The following is a 20096-nucleotide window of genomic DNA, read 5'->3' as shown; positions in this document are numbered from 1 at the left end:
ATGTGCTTCTCTCTCTCTGTCTCTCTGGGCAGATGAGCCAGCATTCCTATAAAAAGATGAGTCTCTTGATTTCAAGGTTCCTCTCCACGATGGAGATACGGCAGACTAACTCATTACCTAGTAAATAAAGCAAAATCTCAGCTCCTTCATAGTTTAACTTAGCAAAGAGGAGAAAAGACTCTGAATAACAATAATGGACAGTGTCTTTAAACATGATTTCATAAATAAATACAGTATTCTGCAAAGAACAGTTCTTATATCAACTCTGTAGAAACTGTGGGTCTCAATGCAAGGAAAGAGCAAGGCAAAACATTAGATTCAGAAAGATATTTCAGTGGGAATTTAATACAGTTCAGCTATGTTTCTTTCTGATGATCTAGAGACACAGGAATAAGCCTTATAGTGCTTAGAAATCTTATGGTTAACAAAACAGAAACCGTTTTTTACTTTCTCAAACATCAGGTATTATAAAGAAGCCTTTTATAAACGTTGTCTCAGCCAATTCATAGTTGAAATATCTGATGCTTTCTGGAAATTTCAAAAAGCTTTGATTAAAGAGAGATTCCTATATAATATTTTATTTTAGCCACTCATCATCCATTTTCTCATCTTCTCAAAACAACGTATTTTTGTGTGAGGGTTCATCCTTTCCCCATCCTTAAGTGGCGCTGTCTGAATGGGGCTGCAACCCCTACTCTAGGAATGAAGCAGTAGTCAATTCATAGACCAACCAATGCACCCCATTTCCTTGGTTCAGAGGAAAGTCAATCTCTAAAAGTGCACCTCAGGACTTAGCCAGGAATGTTGGATCAAGGACTCTTATTCTTTCCGGTTGTAATTGAACCTGGAAGGATGTAGCCCCTGAGAACAACTGCAAATCATCTTGTGACCATGAGGAGAAAGTCAGTCTAAGAATGGAGTCAACAGAGAAATCTGAATCAAGAGATAAGTCAAAGAAAGAGGGTCCTGAAGGTATCGTGTACTATACCCAGCTATGCCTGAAAGCTTCTCAACTCTGGGTTGTTTGACTACAAGAACTAATACATATCCTTTCTGGCTTAACTCTCATTTTAACAAAGCAATGTTTTGAATAATGCACAGATTGAAAAACTCAGAGTTGTGTGCCATAAAGTTTAGAAAAAAAGAAACTGGTCTAGAAAAACTTGGAGCTTTTCTGTCCTTAATATAATAGGACTTCAATAAAACAACATAGAACATGGAATTTGAAACAGACCTGAACATTGACACGTCTATCAAAATGAGTTTACAGCTAAATATATTCATTATATCAAACAAAGATTATATTGGGAACATAACAAGGTTATAGGGAGAAGGACACAAAGCACAATCAATTTTAAGGCTTGTTGTAGAATTTCTTTTAGGTTTGACATAAGTGGTAATTTTCATGCTTATAGGGGACGACAGAGAATGAGGTGGTTGGATGGCATCACAGACTCAATGGACATGCTGCTGCTAAATCGCTTCAGTAGTGTTTGACTCTGTGAGACCCCATAGACGGTAGCCCACAGTGGACATGAGTTTGAGTGAACTCCAGGAGTTGGTGATGGACAGGGAGGCCTGGCGTGCTGTGGTCCATGGGGTCACAAAGAGTCAGACACAACTGAGCGACTGAAATGAACTGAACTGATTTAGGTTGAACCTTTTGAAATCAAAAGTTTCATTTAGTTCAAGCAAATAACAAGGGAGAAAAAAGTCTGCATTACTTCCTATTTAAGATTTATTTAAACCAGAGACTATACTATACTGAAACTCCAATACTTTGGCCACCTCATGCGCGAGTTGACTCATTGGAAAAGACTCTGATGCTGGGAGGGATTGGAGGCGGGAGGAGACGGGGACGACAGAGAATGAGATGGCTGGATGGCATCACCAGTTCGATGGACATGAGTTTGAGTGAACTCCGGGAGTTGGTGATGGACAGGGAGGCCTGGCGTGCTGTGATTCATGGGGTCGCAAAGAGTCAGACACAACTGAGTGACTGAACTGAACTGAACTGAACTGATACTATACTGAAAAAAAGGCCCATATATTCATTTCTCTTAGCCAACTGTCCTTGTTTTACATCTAGGATAGTCAAATGTGCTACATTTTCATTTTTCATACCATGCAATTTCAGAATATTTCCTACAAAAAGACCCACATCCTGAGCAAATGCAATGTTCACTTACCTGTATGTTATACAGGGGTTGCCTTGGTGCATTAACTTCCTTGAGCAAACGATGAGATATGGCCCTTAACTCTAAAAGTCTGCAAGCAAGCTGAGGCTGAAGAAGTTTGGCAACTGATTTGGAGGATCTGGAAATGCTGTTTAATCCCTGAATTAATGTTCCTCGGTTGATCTTGGCTAAAGCGATAGCCATTCTGATTTTGGATGGTTTTTGCATGGGTTCTCTTTTCTGGAAAAGAAGCCTTTGAAAAGTGACTGAGGTGTGATTCTCCAGTGCATTATTTATTTATTAAAAATTTTTTTAAATTTGAAATATAGTCGATGTACAGTAGTATGGTAGTCTTGGGTGTACTACATAATTTGACATTTGCAAACAGTATGAAACAAACACCACAATAAGTCTAGTAATCGTCTGTCCCCATACAAAGTTACTACAATATTATTGACCATATTCCTTGGGCTGTATATTGCATCCCCGTTACTTATGATATAACTGGAAATTTGTACCTCTTAATCTCCTTCATTTATTTCACTCACACTGCTCCCTTCCTCCATTCCACCCCAAACCCCTGCAACCACCCATTTGTTTCCAGTACATTTTAAAAATCATCTTTAGGCAGAGACAAGTGCCACGTAACCGTACATTGCACCTGACACTGAGTGCCCTGTAACTGTCTCCTACTTCCCTTTCACTTTTCACTTTCACACATTGGAGAAGGAAATGGCAACCCACTCCAATGTTCTTGCCTGGAGAGTCCCATGGGCGGGGGAGCCTGGTGGGCTGACGTCTATGGGGTCGCACAGAGTCAGACACAACTGAAGTGACTGAGCAGCAGCAGCAGCAACCCTCCATACAACTCACGGATCCCATCCATGTATTTAAATATTTATATGAATATACGATTTTTTTCCTTAGGATGTGAAAGTCACTCAGTCGTGTCTGACGTTGGGACCCCATGGACTGTAGCCCTCCAGGCTCCTCTGTCCATGGAATTTTCCAGGCAAGAATACTGGAATGGGTTGCCATTTCCAGAATTAACTTATGAGCCTAAAGACAAAAACTTTTCATTTTGTCTCTGGATTTATCTGTTTTTGCATTTTTTAAAAAGAGCTCTTTCAAAAGTAAACAATTCTTACTCAAATATCATTCAGTGCTGGAATTTTTTCAAACAATCCTTATTAAAAACTCTTACAAATATTTTCCCAGCTTACTTTAAAATTTCAAATGATAAAATATAGCATATATACATAATGCACAATTTACTTGAAAAATTTTTTTTACTAGTTAAGGTGCAGAGCAAAGGAATGATGTTAATGAGCCCAGGTTCTTCCATCTTCCCATACACAGTAAAGCGCTAAATTTGTTAACTTGAGATGTCTGGTTTTCCTTTTTTTTTTTTTTTAATTAAATGCAAAGATCTTTAAATTCTACGGTGCTTTACAATGCATGGTTTCATACAGTCCCACAGTGACTCCTTTTCGGTCGTTAAACTTACATTGCTCTCCCCTTTGTCTCTCCCCTCTGGTAACCACTAGTTTGCTCCCTGGATCTGTGAATCTGGTTCTTTCTTATTTTATTCACTGGTTTGTTATATTTATTTTAGATTTCACATATAAGTGATAAGAACAGTATTTGTCTTTCTCTGTCTGACTTATTTCACTTAGCCAAATGCGCTCCAAGTCCATCCCTGTTACTGCAAATGGCAAAATTTCATTTTTATGGCCAAATAGTATTCCTTCGTGTAACACATCTTCTTTATCCATTCATCAGTTGATGGACACTTAGGGTGCTTCCACATCTTGGCAACTGTAAATAATGCTGCTATGAACACTGAGGTGCAGGCATCTTTTGGAACTAGTGTTTTTAACTTTTTGGATGTATACTCAGGAGTTTAATTGCTGGGTCATATGGTAGTTCTATTTTTAGTTTTTGAGAAATTGCCATACTGTTTTCCACAGTGGCTACACCAGTTTACATTCCCAAAAACAGTGTAGGAGGGTTCCTATTTCTTCACACCCTCAGCGACATTATTTGTGTTCTTTTTGATGACAGCCATCCTGACAGGTGTGAGGTGACATCTCATTGTTGTTTTAATTTGTATTTCCCTGATGATTAGCAACGATGAACATCTTTTCATGTGCCTGCTAGCAATCTGCATTTCCTCTTTAGAAAAATGTCTGTTCAGTTCTTCTGCCAATTTTTAAAATCAGATTGTTGACTTTTTAAATGTTAAATTTCATGAACTATTTATATATGTTGGATATTACCCCTTATCAGTCACATCATTTACAAGTATCTTTTCCCATCCAGTAGGTTGTCTTTTCCTTTTACCAATAGTTTCCTTTGCTGTGCAAAAGCTTTTAACTTTAATTAGGTCCCATTTGTTTACTTTTGCTTTTGTTCCCTTTGCCTTAGGAGATGGACCCAAAAAAATATTGCTGTAAATTATGTCAGAATGTTCTGCCTATGTTTTCCTCTAGGAATTTTATAGTACCCACTCTTGCATTCGGGTATCTAATCTATATTGAGTTTATTTTTATACATGGTGTTGGTGGTGGTGGTTTAGTCGCTAAGTCATGTCTGACTCTTGCGTGTCTGACCCCATAGACTGTAGCCCACCAGGCTCCTCTGTCCATGGGATTTTCCAGGCAAGAATACTGGAGTGGATTGCCATTTCCTTCTCCAGGGGATCTTCCCAACTCAGGAATCAAACCCAGGTCTCCTGCATTGCAGGTAGATTCTTTACCGACTGAGCTATGAGGGAAGCTAATACATGGTGTTAGAGCTAATACATGGTGTTAGAGAACACTAATTTCATTCTTATATAAGTAGTTGTCCAGTTTTCCTAGCACTGCTTATTGAAGAGACTATCTTTTCTCCACTGTATATTCTTGCCTCCTTTGTCATAGATTAGTTAACCAGAAGTGTGTGGGTTTATTTCGAGGCTCTATATTCTGTTCCATTGACCTCAGTGTCTATTTTTGTGCCAGGACCATACAGTTTTGGTTATTATAGCTTTGTAGTATAGTCTGAAGTCAGACAGCATGATTCCTCCCATGTGTTCTTCTTTCTCAGGAGTGTTTTGGCTATTTGGGGTCTTTTGTGTTGCCATATAAGTTTTAAAATTATTTGTTCTAGTTCTGTGAAAAAAAATTCCATTGGCATTTTGATAGGGATTATGTTGAATCTGTATGTTGCCTTGAGCTTGAGTGGAATGATCATTTTAATAATACTAATTCTTCCAATCCAAGAATATGGCACATCTCTCCATTTGTCTGTGTGTCTTCAATTTCTTTCATTAGTGTCTTATATTTTTCCAAGTACAGGTCTTTTACCTCCATAGGTAGGTTTATTCCTAGGTATTTTATTCTTTCTGATGCAATGGTAAATGGGATTGTTTCTTTAACTTCTGTTTCTGATGGTCTATTGTTAGTGTATGGAAATGCAGCAGATTTTTAAATATTTATTTTGTATCCTGCAGCTTTACTGAATTCATTGATGAGCTTGAGTAGTTTTCTGGTAGCATCTTTAGGATTCTCTGTGTATAATATCATGTCAACTGCAAACACTGACAGCTTTACTTTTTCCTTTCCAATTTGGATTCATTTAATTTTTTTCTTCTCTGATACCTGTGGCTAGGACTTCCAAAACTATGTCGAATAAAAGTGGTGAGAGTCGATGGACATCCTTGTATATAATATACAGCATACATACATAATACAAAATGTATGATTTAAATTTTTAATGTTAAAATGTAATACACATACACTATGCATTGTACAGTTTTTTAAAAAATAAAACAAAAGCCATATATACTAAACAAGCTCACAATACTTTCAGTTCTGAAAACCTCAAATCTTCTATGAACATTCTGACAGAAAACACTTCTGGAATTTCTAAAACACATGACATGTAGCTCTCTGTTCTAGCAGAAAGTGAACCACAGGGAAATTACTTACAATGTGGTTAGACTGCATTCCAGGCAACAGACAAGTATAATTTCCGTTATTCATTTAAGTAATTTTATAAGCTATTCTGGCTTTTCAGTATGTAACTTGGAGGAAAGAGTTGGTTAATAACAGAAAGAAGCTACTTTGAATCTCATTTATTTGTTGAGTCCAAATATCTAAGTTCAAAACATCTTTTGGATTTTTTGACCTACAATAAACACCATATTTGTTTAAGGGCTAACATGATGTATCTTTATTTTAAATGCCTCAGCTTTTATCCTGCAGTCATAATTTTATTAGTGCTATTTTCGTCATCAAATTTCAGTACTTCTCTTACTCTTCAGCGTTTGCCATTGGAGATAACCAACAGCTGTTCTAGCCTGTCAGTGAAGATGTATTTCTGCAACATCTGGTGTCCTACTGTGGCTTAGTCTATTAACTTTGCCGAAAAGTCCCATTAGCCCACCTGTGGTCTCAACCCTCCTAGTCAACAGAACAGTAGAGGATGGGCTAAGCTGTGGGCTGCTACAGTTGCTATAATTCCAAGCCTCTTTAAAGCACAGCAATCCTTACAAGCAGTTATATGGAAGGTAGAACAAGAGCAATGACTACACAGGTGCAATCACTTGATATTATCTAAGCTGGCCACAAGCACACCTTGAAGAGAAACCACATGGTCTGCAGTATCCAAAGTTCTTGCACAAACAGATTCAATCTCTTGTGACCTCATGCTCTGCTGCACTGACTCTTCCTCCCAACTCCTCCTCAAGGCAGAGCAGCTAGAAAAAGTCTGGTTTTACTTCCAATCACAATTTACAGTTGTCCCTCGGTATCCCATGTGGATTAGTTAGTTCTAGGACCCCCAAGCATCTCAAAATCTGTGGATGCTTAAGTCCTTTATATAAAACAGTATTTGCATATAACCTAGGCACATCCTCCTTTATACTTTAAATCATCTCTAGATTACTTATAAAACCTCATACAATGTGTTATGTAAACAGTTGTCTGCAATCAGCAAACTTAAGTTTTGCTTCTTGGAACTTACTGGAATTTTTTTTCCTAAATATTTTCAATCAGAGGTTTGTTGAATCCCTGGTACTGAGAGCTGACTGTACTGTGTCTTCTGTCATTATAATTTATAATCAGATGGTGAGGGCCATATTGCCAGGTCAAACAGAAATGGGATATGTGCAGTTCCATCATTACTGAAACCTTGTTTATGTGGTCATTGGTGTTTCAGGGGCCTTCATTTTTTCAGCTGCAAAATATTAACACTCCGTAGTTTCCCTGTCCTTATTTTGTCAGTTCCTTTACAAAATCTTGGTGATCTGTATTGGCCTGGATTCACTGACTTCGCATGTTTATTTCGATTAACCAATCTTGATGCATTCTTCCAAACATTATACTAGATTCATTCAACTTTCTCCTCTTTTACAAAACTGTCTAAGATTTTAATCTCTGTAGAAAAATAAGCCTATTTGTAATTGATAATCTACTAATCAAAATTCTCCTATAAGGTTCATAAAATTTGTGTTGACCAAAAATACAGCATTTATTACAAACAATATTTTTGAAAATTCAAGTGTGCATTATAGTAAAGCTTTATTGCACTTTTGGTTATCTTTCTCATTTTAGTCTCCTCCTGAGTTTACGGCATTTTCCAACAGACTCAGTCTCTTCCCAATTAATATCATCTTTGTTTCCTTTAATGCTTAAATGGTTACAATTTGATGACTCCGCTTCCATTTTAAAATGCCTAAGAAAGGCATTTTGATACTTTCCTAGATAACTGAAAGAATTATTACTTTTAACAACAAAATGTTTCTGATTCCTTTTATTTTCCCTGCCACAAAACATGGAATCAATTTGTTCCCAAGAAGACCATCACTGCTTTTAAGAAGAACAGTATTAGAAACCAAATCTGGGCACAAGGGTGCATGTTGAGTGGTTCTTCACGGTTCTGAGAATACAAAGTTGACAGCAGAGAAAAGGCTACTTAAATTTCTTAAAATGCAGAAGGAGACATTCTTTTAAAAAAAAAAAAACAGTCACCAGTTTATGCTGATGGTTCCAATTCACTCTTACTTTCAGTGAGTTACTTTTTAAATTAGCTCTAACAGAAAATTTTAAATAAAAGGTTCTTCCCCGTTGAAGCACCAACTTTTCCTTTTTGTCTGCTCTCTATGCTATGTATTTTCTTACCAAACCACATGTGTACATTTAAATGTTGAACCCAAATTAAGAAGTCCTCATTTCTCTCTTTTCTTTTTAAAATGTTTTGACCCTCGGCCTCAATATCCTGGAATCTGTTGCAAAGTATGCACATCCAGATGATTCTTTTCGTCATCCTCATCTGAGCATACCACCAAATGTCAGAAAAGAAGGTCCAACTCCCAACCACCACCACCACCTCAGAGATAAACAAAGGGACTTAAAGATCATTTACCAAAAAAACTCAGAATCAGTCAGATTGATTCAAAGATCCTGCTCCAGATTCCACTATTTGAACTCCATTCTTTGAATACACATCCTGCTTTCCTCTTTTCTTTTTTCCACAGTGGTGCCCATTTTTCTGTCATCAGCAGTTTTAATTCTGAACTCCAACTTCTAGTAACACCGGCTTTCTACTACCCTACATCTCTGAAACCCGTCTGTCAGCAAATCTTATTCAATTCTTTCTTTGAATAGTCCCAGAATTTGACCACTTCTCACCAGCCCCAGTACCAACAACTCATTCCATTAATGTTCACACGCCACTATCGTCTTTGCTCCAGGCTTGAAAATTAGCTTCCTCAATGAACTCTCTGCCTCCACCCTCACTGACTTTCTTTCTGTTCCTCGACACATCAGCCGGAGAGATAAAATTAAAACTCGGGTCAGACCCGATCTTGCTTTTCTACTCAAGCACTTCAGTGGCCTCCCGATATGCTCAGTGCGCACGCCTGAGTCCTACAATGGTCTACAAAGACTGCCTCTCCTTCACCTCCCTGGCCTCATCGTCCTTTTCTCTCCCTTGCCCTCTTCCATTACTTGTTGAGCTTGTTAAGTACACCCCCAATCTCAGGGACTCTGAACTAACGGTGCCATTCTAGTCCTCAAGGACACCAAGGTTTGCTCGCTCACTTCCTTCAAGTCTTAACTCAAGAATCACTTTTTCACTAAGACCCCCTTGGTCACCCTACCCATCAACTGTTCTCCCATCCCACCTTTACATGTCATACCCCTTCTCGGCTATGTTTTCTTCTCCTTAAGATCTACTATTAACATAATACGTGGTTTATTTTCCTTGTTTATTGTTCTTATACTTGACTAGGATATAAGTTTGGGGGCGTATTATTTTAGGATGTAAGTTTTATGGCAGCAGTGTTTAATATCCGTTTGGCTCACTGATCCTTCGCCAGTGCCTGGAATAGTGACTGTCAAGCAGTAGATGCTCTGTAAATGTATTCATTCAAATGAATGAATGAAAAATATAGCAAGTTAATGTTGAGAAACATTGGGAAAATATAGCAAATATTAAGTAAGAAACCATCCAGGAAGTTCTCAGTACAAAATGTGTTATGCAACTTTCACAATAATGATAGCGCTCCACCAAAATAAAGAAAAAACACTCATCAAGGACAAAAATGCAACTGAATTACAGAACACTCTAACTACAGTTCTACTCGCATTATACTTAGAAACCCCAATATATACCAATACAAGCAATTTCCAGACATCACTGGTACATCCCCAGTGAAACTGTGCCCCATGGGGTTAAAAAGCCCACTCTGAAGATGTACCCCGTAGGGTTAACAGAAACTGGAGACTAACAGTTCTTGAGCTAGTCTTACGGAAGAGCAGGAAAGTACTTGTTTTTAAAAAATCAAAAAACACCCTCTGTTTCATCTATCTGTCTTCACTGATCAAGCGTGCCTTAACTGTTTCTGCAAACTGTGTACCTTCCAAGTGTCACATGGCTTAGACAAATGTATCACAAGACTCCTTTAACTGCCTCCTATAGATAACACCTCTGACATATGGCTTTCTAGTAATGGTTGCTTCAGGAACACGGAGCTAATCTTTCCCAGTTCAAACTAGTCAAGATCACATGGCCATTCAACTGGGCCTGCTCGGGTGTGCAATGGGTAACTTTTTGACATCAGGGGGCCATAAGCTGCACCCTCAGATCATGCTAACACCAAGATTTTCTCAACAGGCATCCCGTGAAGAAGCATGTAACTCCGATATGCCTACAGACAGCAGACAGTACCTCACCTTTTTCCTGCCTCCAAACACCTTCGCCTGCACCTCTGACTACCCTATACTCTTCACCATATACATCCCAAGCCCCTTGCCTTTGGGGAGATGGATCTGAGATGTGTTGTCTCCTCACTTGGCTGTCTTATGAATAAACCCCTTCTCTGCTGCAATCTCAGCATCTCAGCATTAGGCTTGCTGCACACTGGGCAAATAAAACTGGTTTGGTCACACCAGCACTTTTTGTACCACATGCTTAAAAAAAAAATAAAAAGAAAGCATAGAGAGAGTTCAGAAAAACATATCTACAGCTGTAAAAATCCAGTTTTTGCATGGATTCTAATGTACTCTGTCTACAATCCTCAGTTTTGCAAGACACAGTTAAGTGCAAGATAATGACAAAAAAAGGGGGTTATATAACTACTTTTCACAAGTAAATTTGATCTTATTTACCATAAAAAATTTCTCTCATCCAAGTAAAGATTATTTGAACCAAAAAATTTTAATTCCCTAATTATAGCTGCATTTTTTTATTTGTTCAAACTTAGAAGTTTAGTATTTTAAAGTCCTCATATAGAAATCACTTGCAATTTGCAAGTGTAAACCTTAAAAACTTACTTTTTACTAAAAGATGTGAATACTGAAGATTTTGGGGTCTGGACTAGTTGGAAGGGAGGGAGTGGACAATACAAGACCTCAGAGGCCAGAACCTCAAGCCATAATTCTAAAATTAACTTTCCCCAGCCCTGGGGGAGGGGTGGTGGTGGAAACAATGTCCTTAAAAATATTTAGTCATGAAGAACTATTTAATAACCATTATTCTGGGTATATTCTTCCATAAAAACTCTACCATCACTCCCATCAAATCTTTTTTTTACCCCAGGCCAGCAACACGACTTTTTCCTAAATAGGCACCTAATTTTTTTTTTTAAGATTTAAATACTAATCACAAAATTTAGAGATTTAAAATGTAGTCCAATTACTAAAGCCCTCTATGTCGTCTTAAAATCAGTCCTTTCAGGATGTTTGGGAACTACAGACAATACTAGAAATAAAATCCACAACGTTTACAATCTGACTTTTAACAATAATCTAGTTAAGGACAGGATATTAGCCTTGTTTTCTGAATAATTTATTTTTGAAAAGCAAACTACAATATCCCCTAACTACTCAGACTTCCTGACAATTTCAGCAACATATTCGTCAGAGTAAATGGTAGAAAAAGAACAATGTGCTTTGTAAATCAGAAATAAAATAACTTTAACTATGTTCATATTCTTTGCGACGGTGGAGTGTGGTTCTTTTAAGCAAATGGCTTCAGTGAGTTGGAAATAGGAACTTAGAGTTCTTTGGGGATCAGAATATCTATTTCACCATAAATCATATTTATGGCTCCAGTGATAATGAGGCTATGCAGAGGGTAGGAAGAGATGAAGGAAACTGTAAAGAAAGTTGCAGTTTAATTAAATAAAACCCAGTTTCTCTAACGTTGGCAATGGTGGGAGAAGCACACCTTGGAAGGACAATAGGACTTTCCAGGCTTAGGCTTCCTTGACTTTACCTTGAAGTTTTCTCAATAATTACTGCCACTACTGTGCTGCCCATAACCATTTTATCTCCTAGACCAAGCAGCTCTTTCCTTAATAATCCAGAGCATGGCCAAGAAAAGTCTCTCATGTTTCAAAATAATTTATACCAAGACTACGGGAATACAAATAAAAGGAAGCAATTCGTTCCTAGGACTAAAATATAGTTACAAAGTCTGATTTGCCCACTAGAGCCTGAAGACTTATTCAACCCTACTTAGCCAACCACCATCTAGATGCTATCTTACCCACTGTGCATCCAGATACTTACATTTCAGTATCACTCCTTCCCAAAGTTAAGACCTCAGGGGGATGCCATTTATTCTACTTTACTTGACATTCTGGAAACATTTAGCATTAGCATTAACATGATACAACATTTCATACTTTTTTGGCATGCCCGTACTTCCACTGGAATATTTTCCCCCTGTTCCTACCCACTTACCTTATCCCTTTCTTCACCCTGAAAACTCCTATTCATCCTTTGAGACCCAGTTTAAGCATCTTTCCTCCATGAAGTCTATTCTGACTGCTGTATGTAGAGTCATTCCTTCCCCTAAATTGTATATGCCTTGTACCATATTTCATTGCAATTACTTGTTTATAACCCTGTATCCATTAGATTAAGCTCACTGACTGAAGGAATGCTGTCTTGGGCATCTCTGTATTCCTTCTTCCAGATCCAGGCAAAGTATTGATTAAATGTCTAATGCCAGCTGTCTGAATGAATGGTTAAAGGTAGCTCTAAGGCCTCTCCCTTGGAACGAAAGATACAGACGCTGTGATTACTGTGTTACTCAGAGTACTCTTTTGTTTACTTCCAGGACTTATGTTCCTCATGTTGACATTGCCAAAGGCCTGATTTCTGGATAAGCAGGTTGTTACTGCACCATATAACTTTACAACACATTCTATTCTGACTGTGGCCAAAATGACTGAAACCATTCTTCCAGTAAGAGTCGTGTACTTTTGAGTAAATTAGGTTACATGTGTCCCCTAAACAAATGTTACCTTTTCCTGACCAAATGTCTTTATGATTCTCTACCTAGCTCCTTCCACTCCCATATCTTATCTAAAACCTTTTTTGGAACAGATGTTTAAAACATATGCATATATACTTTGTTGAAATTGATATCACTATTTTCTTGCCATATTAAAACACACACTCATGCCATAGTTACCTCTCCAGTGATATCATTTTTATCAGTTATTTCTTCACTTACTTAATTACCACAGATTTTAGTCAAAGTATATCTAGGTATTTTTCTGATTTTTACATTAAGCAAATCTTAAGTAAAGTAGGTTGCAACTGTAGCTATAAGAATGTTCTAGATTTCCAATCTAATGGTACAGTGATTGTCCTTAAACTTAATCCCTCTATCTACCTCACTTCCTTGCCCACAATCTTTCTGCTTTACACAGACTCCTTCCAATGAGTCAGAGTTGAAGTGGTGTTTTTCTGAGGTGAAAGGAATGTCTTCCTGAGTTTCAAATACTGATCTCATAATCACAAATTCAATAATTGGTATGACACTAAAAATACAATATACATTTTACAATCCTTTTCAAAGTTATAAAATCATATTACCTGATTAGACTGTGATAATCTGAGGATGGTAGGGAATTCATCTTTAAACTCATCTATAAGGTCCATGATTACTTTCTGGATCCCCTCGACTAAGACAAAAAGAAGTTAGGGGGTAAAAATATGCTTAACCAAAAATATCCTAGATATAATTCAAAAGAACATGGAACGCCGGGTCCACCTTGGGGATTTAACTCCCAGTTTCCATACTCCCATCCCCTTCACAAGAATACTGTGCGTACTTCTTCCAGAAAAGTTCTTCAACACCTGCCCACAGATCCACCCAATAGGTTTGATTGGCATGTTGAGTTCCTAGTTCACAGCAAGCTTGCAGGCCTGGGCACTGCCCATCCTCCTCTACCATTGGTGAGGGGTGAGGGTAGCCTTCCCACTCAGGGAAGCAAGCGAGGACAGAACCTGCAGTTCCGAATTCTTTGTTACTGCACAATGGGCCTCTAGGAACTTGCTACAGAATCCTCTGAAATCACTCTGGGCCTAAGAGGAGGAAGAGTGTGTTTGGAGCCACAAGGGGAGGAGAAATGAGATTTAAAAATGAAGCAGACCAAGGAGGTCTGCAATAGGAATTGAATTTTGTCTCAATTTCTGCAGTGATACTTCAATTATTGGATCATCTGAGAACAAAGCTCCCTTTGGAAAGAGTTGGCATACACTTTAAAAGAAATGCTTCACCTTTGATGCCAAGCGGAAAAGAAACACCAGCAGTTAACTCAGAAAGAGACTTCTGCACAGGCTGTTTTTCCTTCACCCAAATGAGGATCACTAGGTCAGACCAAGGCAAAACCATGAAGTCTTTGGTTTACCTTCTTTAAAATCTCACCTTTTTGTTTTCTTCATCCTTGTCCCTTCGAGTACTTTCCCACTTCAGACAACCATTATTTTCCCCTTGTCAAAGCTGGAAAGCATTGCATGTCATGCAGACTTGATTATATTTGGAGCCTCCCAGGGGGAACCAGTGGTAAAGAACCCGCCTGCCAATGAAGGTCGACTAAAAGAGACACGGGTTCGACCCCTGAGTTGGGAAGATCCCCTGGAGGAGGGCATGGCAACCCACTCCGGTATTCTTGCCTGGAGAATGCCATGGACAGAGGAGCCTGGCAGGCTACAGTCCACAGGGTCGCAAAGAGGTTATATTTTAGTGTGGATGAGCTAGTTGGTTAACTCAAATCCATTTTAATTTGAAGCCTTTGTATTTAGCTGTAGCTAGATGGGTTTCTTCAGCAAGCATAAAACTGGCAGCTGGAGGTCTGTGTAAGGGAACTACCGGGAAAAGAGAAATGATCATCGGAGGATCCTTCTGGCTTGTGATGCCGGCCAGACCGCCAGGTTTCACCCAGCCCTTGCTCCTCACCTGTCTGAGAACACTCTCATCACAGCATAACCACCTCTCTGCCCCTGAACAGCACCTGCTTCCCTCCACCAAAGAGCTGACGCTAAAGAGAACTACACCCTTACCATTTGGAAAGTGAAATCTACTGCCAGAAAGAAAATATTATTAGACAATGATGAAGACATGAACTGGGAGTCTACACGAAAAAGAAACCCTTTATTGGCACTATTAAGACACCTGGCTATCGGAGTCTACCAGAGCAACACCCCTTAGGACCTTCTCTCTCCCATCAACTCCCGAATTCTTTTTTCCATCTACCATCCTCAATGTCTGAGCTCCCAATTGTTTCACCTAATTTTCTTTTCATCCATTCTCACCCTCCAAGGCATCCTGTAAAAATTTTAAAAATCTATAGGAAAACATATCATGTTAATATTTCCCATACTCCAAGCTTACCTGACTCTGTTGTTAGTTATGCTGATGAAATTCTTTTCATCTTTTCTTTCTCAATGGCCTTCTCCCCGCAAAGGAAACGATGGAAAAAGACAGGGTGATAAGTTAAAAAAAAAAAAATCCCATCTTTCGTTACTTACATTCGTGACCATGTCTGATAATATTTAATATTTGGGGCTTTATTTAATGATACTTTATGCCTATATCCTTACATATATTACATTACTATAGACAAAGTTAGGTGAAATAAAGTCAGTGGCTATCTGTAGTTATTCGTTGTTATTTACAACTCATGATTGAGTATTCCATACTTAAAAATTTGAATTACAATTTTGAGGTAGCTTGTATGTAAATAGGATGATTGTAAACTGAATTATTTGAAATGTACTAAGGGAACTTTAGTCCTTAAAAGTATAATGACTAACCCTAGATAAATCCTCCTGTAAGGTAAAAGATCACCTTTTTTTAGAGTGACTGCAAATGTTTGACTTTTAGTCTAACAATATCCTCTTTTTTATTGGAATATAGTTGCTTTACACTGCTGTGTCAATTTCTACTATATGACAAAGTGAATCAGCCATATGTGTGTATATATATCCCTTTTTTGGGATTTCCTTTCCATTTAGGTCACCACGGAACACCAAGTAGATTTCTCTGCACTATACTAATTAGTGGGCTCTAATTAATTATCTATTTTATACATAGTATATATGTGTCAGTCTTGATCTCCCAAATCATCCCATCACCACCCCCTTCCCTCATACAATGTCTGTGTCTTTATCTCTGTGTGTCTATTTCTGCTTTGCAAATAAGATTATCTATACCATTTTTCTAGATTCCACATGTATGTGTTAATGTTATGATATCTGCATGATATCTGTTTTTATCTCTCTGACTTACTTCAGTCTGTAAGACAGTCTCTCAGTCCATCCACGTCTCTGTAAATGAGACAATTTCATTCCTTTTTTGGCTGAGTAGTATTCCATTGTATATCTGTACCACATATTCCTTATTGATTTCTCTGTTGATGGACATTTAGGTTGCTTCCATATCCTGGCTATTATAAACAGTGCTGCAGTAAGCACTGGAATCCGGTATAGTTTTGAATTATGGTTTTCTCTGGGTATATGCCAGCAGTGGGATTTCTGGATCATATGGTAGTTCTAGTTTTACTTTTTAAAGGAACTTCCACACTGTTCTCCGTATTGGCTATGTCACTATCAGTTTACATCCCCACCAGTAATCATCTTTTTAACATGAAAAATAAATACCTGCTCATATCTTGTAAATACAGATTTTCAAAGGTATTTATATATATACATATATACATACACACACATTTTGCTTCTCCTTTAAAATGATTTAATAACTATATTCTACAATTCCAGTTGCGTACCATTAATATGAAGCAGACCTGGAAAGCCTGATGGAAGTCTTCAGATGGTTCCAGTAAAATGATAGGCCACGCAGAGGGCAGAATTAGCAACAACAGTATTGCCATACAGCTTAGGAACTTCTGAGGTTGGTTAGACGATAGGAAACTGGGAAGGTCAGATTTCCTGCTGTCTGTTTCCTACATCACAATATAAACTTCATGAGCTCAGGGTCTTTGGTTGGTTCAAGTTTATACTCCCAATACGTGATAATGCTTTTAAGTTTTACAAAAATATGTCCTTAATGGGATTCCCCTTATGGTTCAGCAGGTAAAGAATCCTCCTGCAATTTGTTACTTATGTCTTGGGCAGGATGAAAATTTTAATCATTAACAAAGTCCGTGTTAATGATTGACTGTGTGAGGGGGAGGTGGAATCTTCCAGAGGGACTGAGGGGGCAGTGGTTTCCTGTGAAGGACACAGGCCGTGGAGTTTGAGCCTTTTGGAAGACTGAAATCATGGGGGTCCAGAAACTGATGCCTAGTTCCATTTCACTGGTATCAAAAAATATTTCAACTGTTACACCCTGGCAGCGAGAATGAATTGTGTGCTGGCCACATACAGAGGTATTGTTTTGATATTCTTAGACTTCAAGTTAAGGTCTTAAAAAACTCCAGCTGTAAAAGCAACATAAACAGATTGTGAACAGTACATTATCTGTTAAGTTCCCATGCTTGAAGAAGCTAATGTGAACTCATCATGTGATACTCAATTTGTATAATAAATTATGAAACTGGAAAAAAAGTCTGTGTGTGTCTGTGTGTGTGTGTGTCTGTGTGAGTCACTCAGTTGTGTCTGACTCTTTGCGACCCCATGGACTATAATAGTCTGCAAGGCTCCTCTGCCCATGGAATTCTCTAGGCAAGTATACTGGGGTGGGTTGCCTTTCCCTTCTCCAGGGGATCTTCCCAATCCAGGGATTGAACCCAGGTCTCCTCCACTGCAGGTGGATTCCTTACCCTCTGAGCCACCAGGGAAGCCCTTTTCATATATTATACTCTGATAAAGAAATGGAATTATGTGTAAATTAATATAAAATGACACCTCTGGTATTGACAGGTTTGAACTTGTACTCCTTAAAGTGAAGGAAAGTGAAAGTGAAGTCGCTCAGTCGTGTCTGACTCTTTGCGACCCCATGGACTGTAGCCTACCAGGCTTCTCTGTCCATGGGATTTTCCAGACAAGGATACTGGAGTGGGGTGCCATTTCCTTCTCCAGAGGGTCTTCCCAACCAAGGGATTGAACCTAGGTCTCCCTCATTGTAGGCAGACGCTTTACCATCTGAGCCACCAGGTAAGTACCTTAAGGAACAACCATAATCCTTGGAACAATTGCGTTAATGATTTCCTGTCCTTAGTCCATTGGAAGCTTTTGTTTACAGGAACTCATAGGGCTCACTTTTGTTTTATTGAAATCCCATTTAGTTATAAATTAGTTGTAGATGATCAGGTGCTTTGGATGAACTGAAAATACGTATCTTTTGGGAAACTTCATAGGTTTCTTTATCTATCATGTAGGTGATTATATATGGATACATTAAAAAAGTAAGACAGACTTTTTTCCCTTCAACTTGAAATATTATCCCTGTATATTGCATAAATGAGAGACTTTCCCATATTTCCATCAGAGGAATATACTTGCTTTAATTCTTAAGCATGAGTGAACATGATACAAAAATATATGCTGACTTACATGTGAAGAATGCATTTAAAGCTATTTTAAATGTGTTTTAATTTGTGAGACTTTACTTATTAAGAAATTGGTTATTATACTTAATGTTCTAATCTGGTGGTAAAGGTAGTCTTAAGAATTTGAAAGTAGTTTAGATTTTCAAAATGGAATGAGAGCACTGTATAACCATGCTGCTGCTCCTTTAGTGCAATACAGTAAAACTCTGCAATTAAAAAAAAATCAAAGAACACCATAATGACAAACAGAATTGACAAGTTCATTATAAACTCAAGATTTTTAAAAATACCTTTTTTCTAGCAGTACAGTTAGAAACACTGCCCCCCCTCCAGTAGAAAACAGCACATCTAACACTCAGATTCTAGGCTTTAAAATACCCCACCCTCCTACTAGGAACCAAGACTCTTTGAAGAAATACCTGATAGCAGTCTGCATCAGCAGAAATACAAGATGAAGCAGGGAGATCTCAGGCCAGAAAGGAAGAAAGCTTTTTGAAGATTATTGGGGCTCTATGAGGAGGATCGGAGAAGGCAATGGCACCCTACTCCAGTACTCTTGCCTGGAAAATCCCATGGGTGGAGGAGCCTGGTAGGCTGCAGTCCATGGGGTTGCGAAGAGTCGGACACGACTGAGCGACTTCACTTTCACTTTTCACTTTCATGCATTGGAGAAGGAAATGGCAACCCACTCCAGTATTCTTGCCTGGAGAATCCCAGGGATGGGGGAGCCTGGTGGGCTGCCGTCTATGGCGTCGCACAGAATCGGACATGACTGAAGCGACTTAGCAGCAGCAGCAGCATGAGGAGGATAACAATAAACTGTAGAAAATTCTTAAAGAGATGGGAATACCAGACCACCTAACCTGCCTCTTGAGAAATGTGTATGCAAGTCAGGAAGCAACAGTTAGAACTGGACATGGAACAGCAGACTGGTTCCAAATAGGAAAAGGAGTACGTCAAAGCTGTATATTGTCACCCTGCTTATTTAACTTATATGCAGAGTACATCATGAGAAACGCTGGGCTGGATGAAGCACAAGCTGGAATCAAGATTGCCGGGAGAAATATCAAGAACCTTAGATATGCAGATGACACCACCCTATAGCAGAAAGTGAAGAAGAACTAAACAGCCTCTTGAAAGTGAAAGAGGAGAGTGAAAAAGTTGGCTTAAAGCTCAACATTCAGAAAACAAAGATCATGGCATCTGGTCTCATCACTTCACGGAAAATAGATGGGGAAACAGTGGAAACAGTGTCAGACTTTATTTTTGGGGGCTCCAAAATCACTGTGGATGATGATTGCAGCCATGAAATTAAAAGACGCTTACTCCTTGGAAGGAAAGTTATGACCAACCTAGATAGTATGTTAAAAAGCAGAGACATTACTTTGCCAACAAAGGTCCGTCTAGTCAAGGCTATGGTTTTTCCCGTGGTCATGTATGGATGTGAGAGTTGGACTGTGAAGAAAACTGATCGCCGAAGAATTGATGCTTTGAACTGTGGTGCTGGAGAAGACTCTTGAGAGTCCCTTGGACTGCAAGGAGATCCAACCAGTCCATTCTAAAGGAGATCAGTCCTAGGTGTTTATTGGAAGGACTGATGCTAAAGCTGAAACTCCAATACTTTG

At 38.6% G+C, this 20096-nt stretch overlaps 1 protein-coding gene and 1 pseudogene across 2 annotated transcripts in view; one reads left to right on the top strand and one right to left on the bottom strand.

Annotated features, from left to right (window-relative positions):
• Positions 1-19957, bottom strand: part of SPATA9 (spermatogenesis associated 9) — a 38131-nt gene extending 18174 nt beyond the window's left edge. Inside the window, exons 1-3 of one of the 2 annotated variants that reach the window (XM_088838457.1) lie at positions 13760-19957; positions 13553-13641; positions 2190-2417 (exon numbers count right to left, since the gene is read on the bottom strand). In XM_088838457.1, the coding sequence (XP_088694583.1) occupies positions 2190-2417; positions 13553-13641; positions 13760-13913 (471 nt within the window). In that variant the 5' untranslated portion in view covers positions 13914-19957. The remainder of the gene's footprint in view (positions 1-2189; positions 2418-13552; positions 13642-13759) is intronic. The other variant, XM_088838458.1, reaches the window with a different exon arrangement.
• LOC148777023 (ATP synthase F(0) complex subunit k, mitochondrial pseudogene) lies at positions 17042-17417 on the top strand (annotated as a pseudogene).
• Positions 19958-20096: the final 139 nt, after the last annotated feature.

The sequence above is a fragment of the Moschus berezovskii genome, chromosome 8 (genome assembly GCF_049115385.1).
Source record: "Moschus berezovskii isolate FMDL1 chromosome 8, NW_MosBer_1.0, whole genome shotgun sequence".
In the NCBI taxonomy this organism is placed as follows: domain Eukaryota; kingdom Metazoa; phylum Chordata; class Mammalia; order Artiodactyla; family Moschidae; genus Moschus; species Moschus berezovskii.
This window is presented reverse-complemented; position numbering and strand designations above follow the sequence as displayed.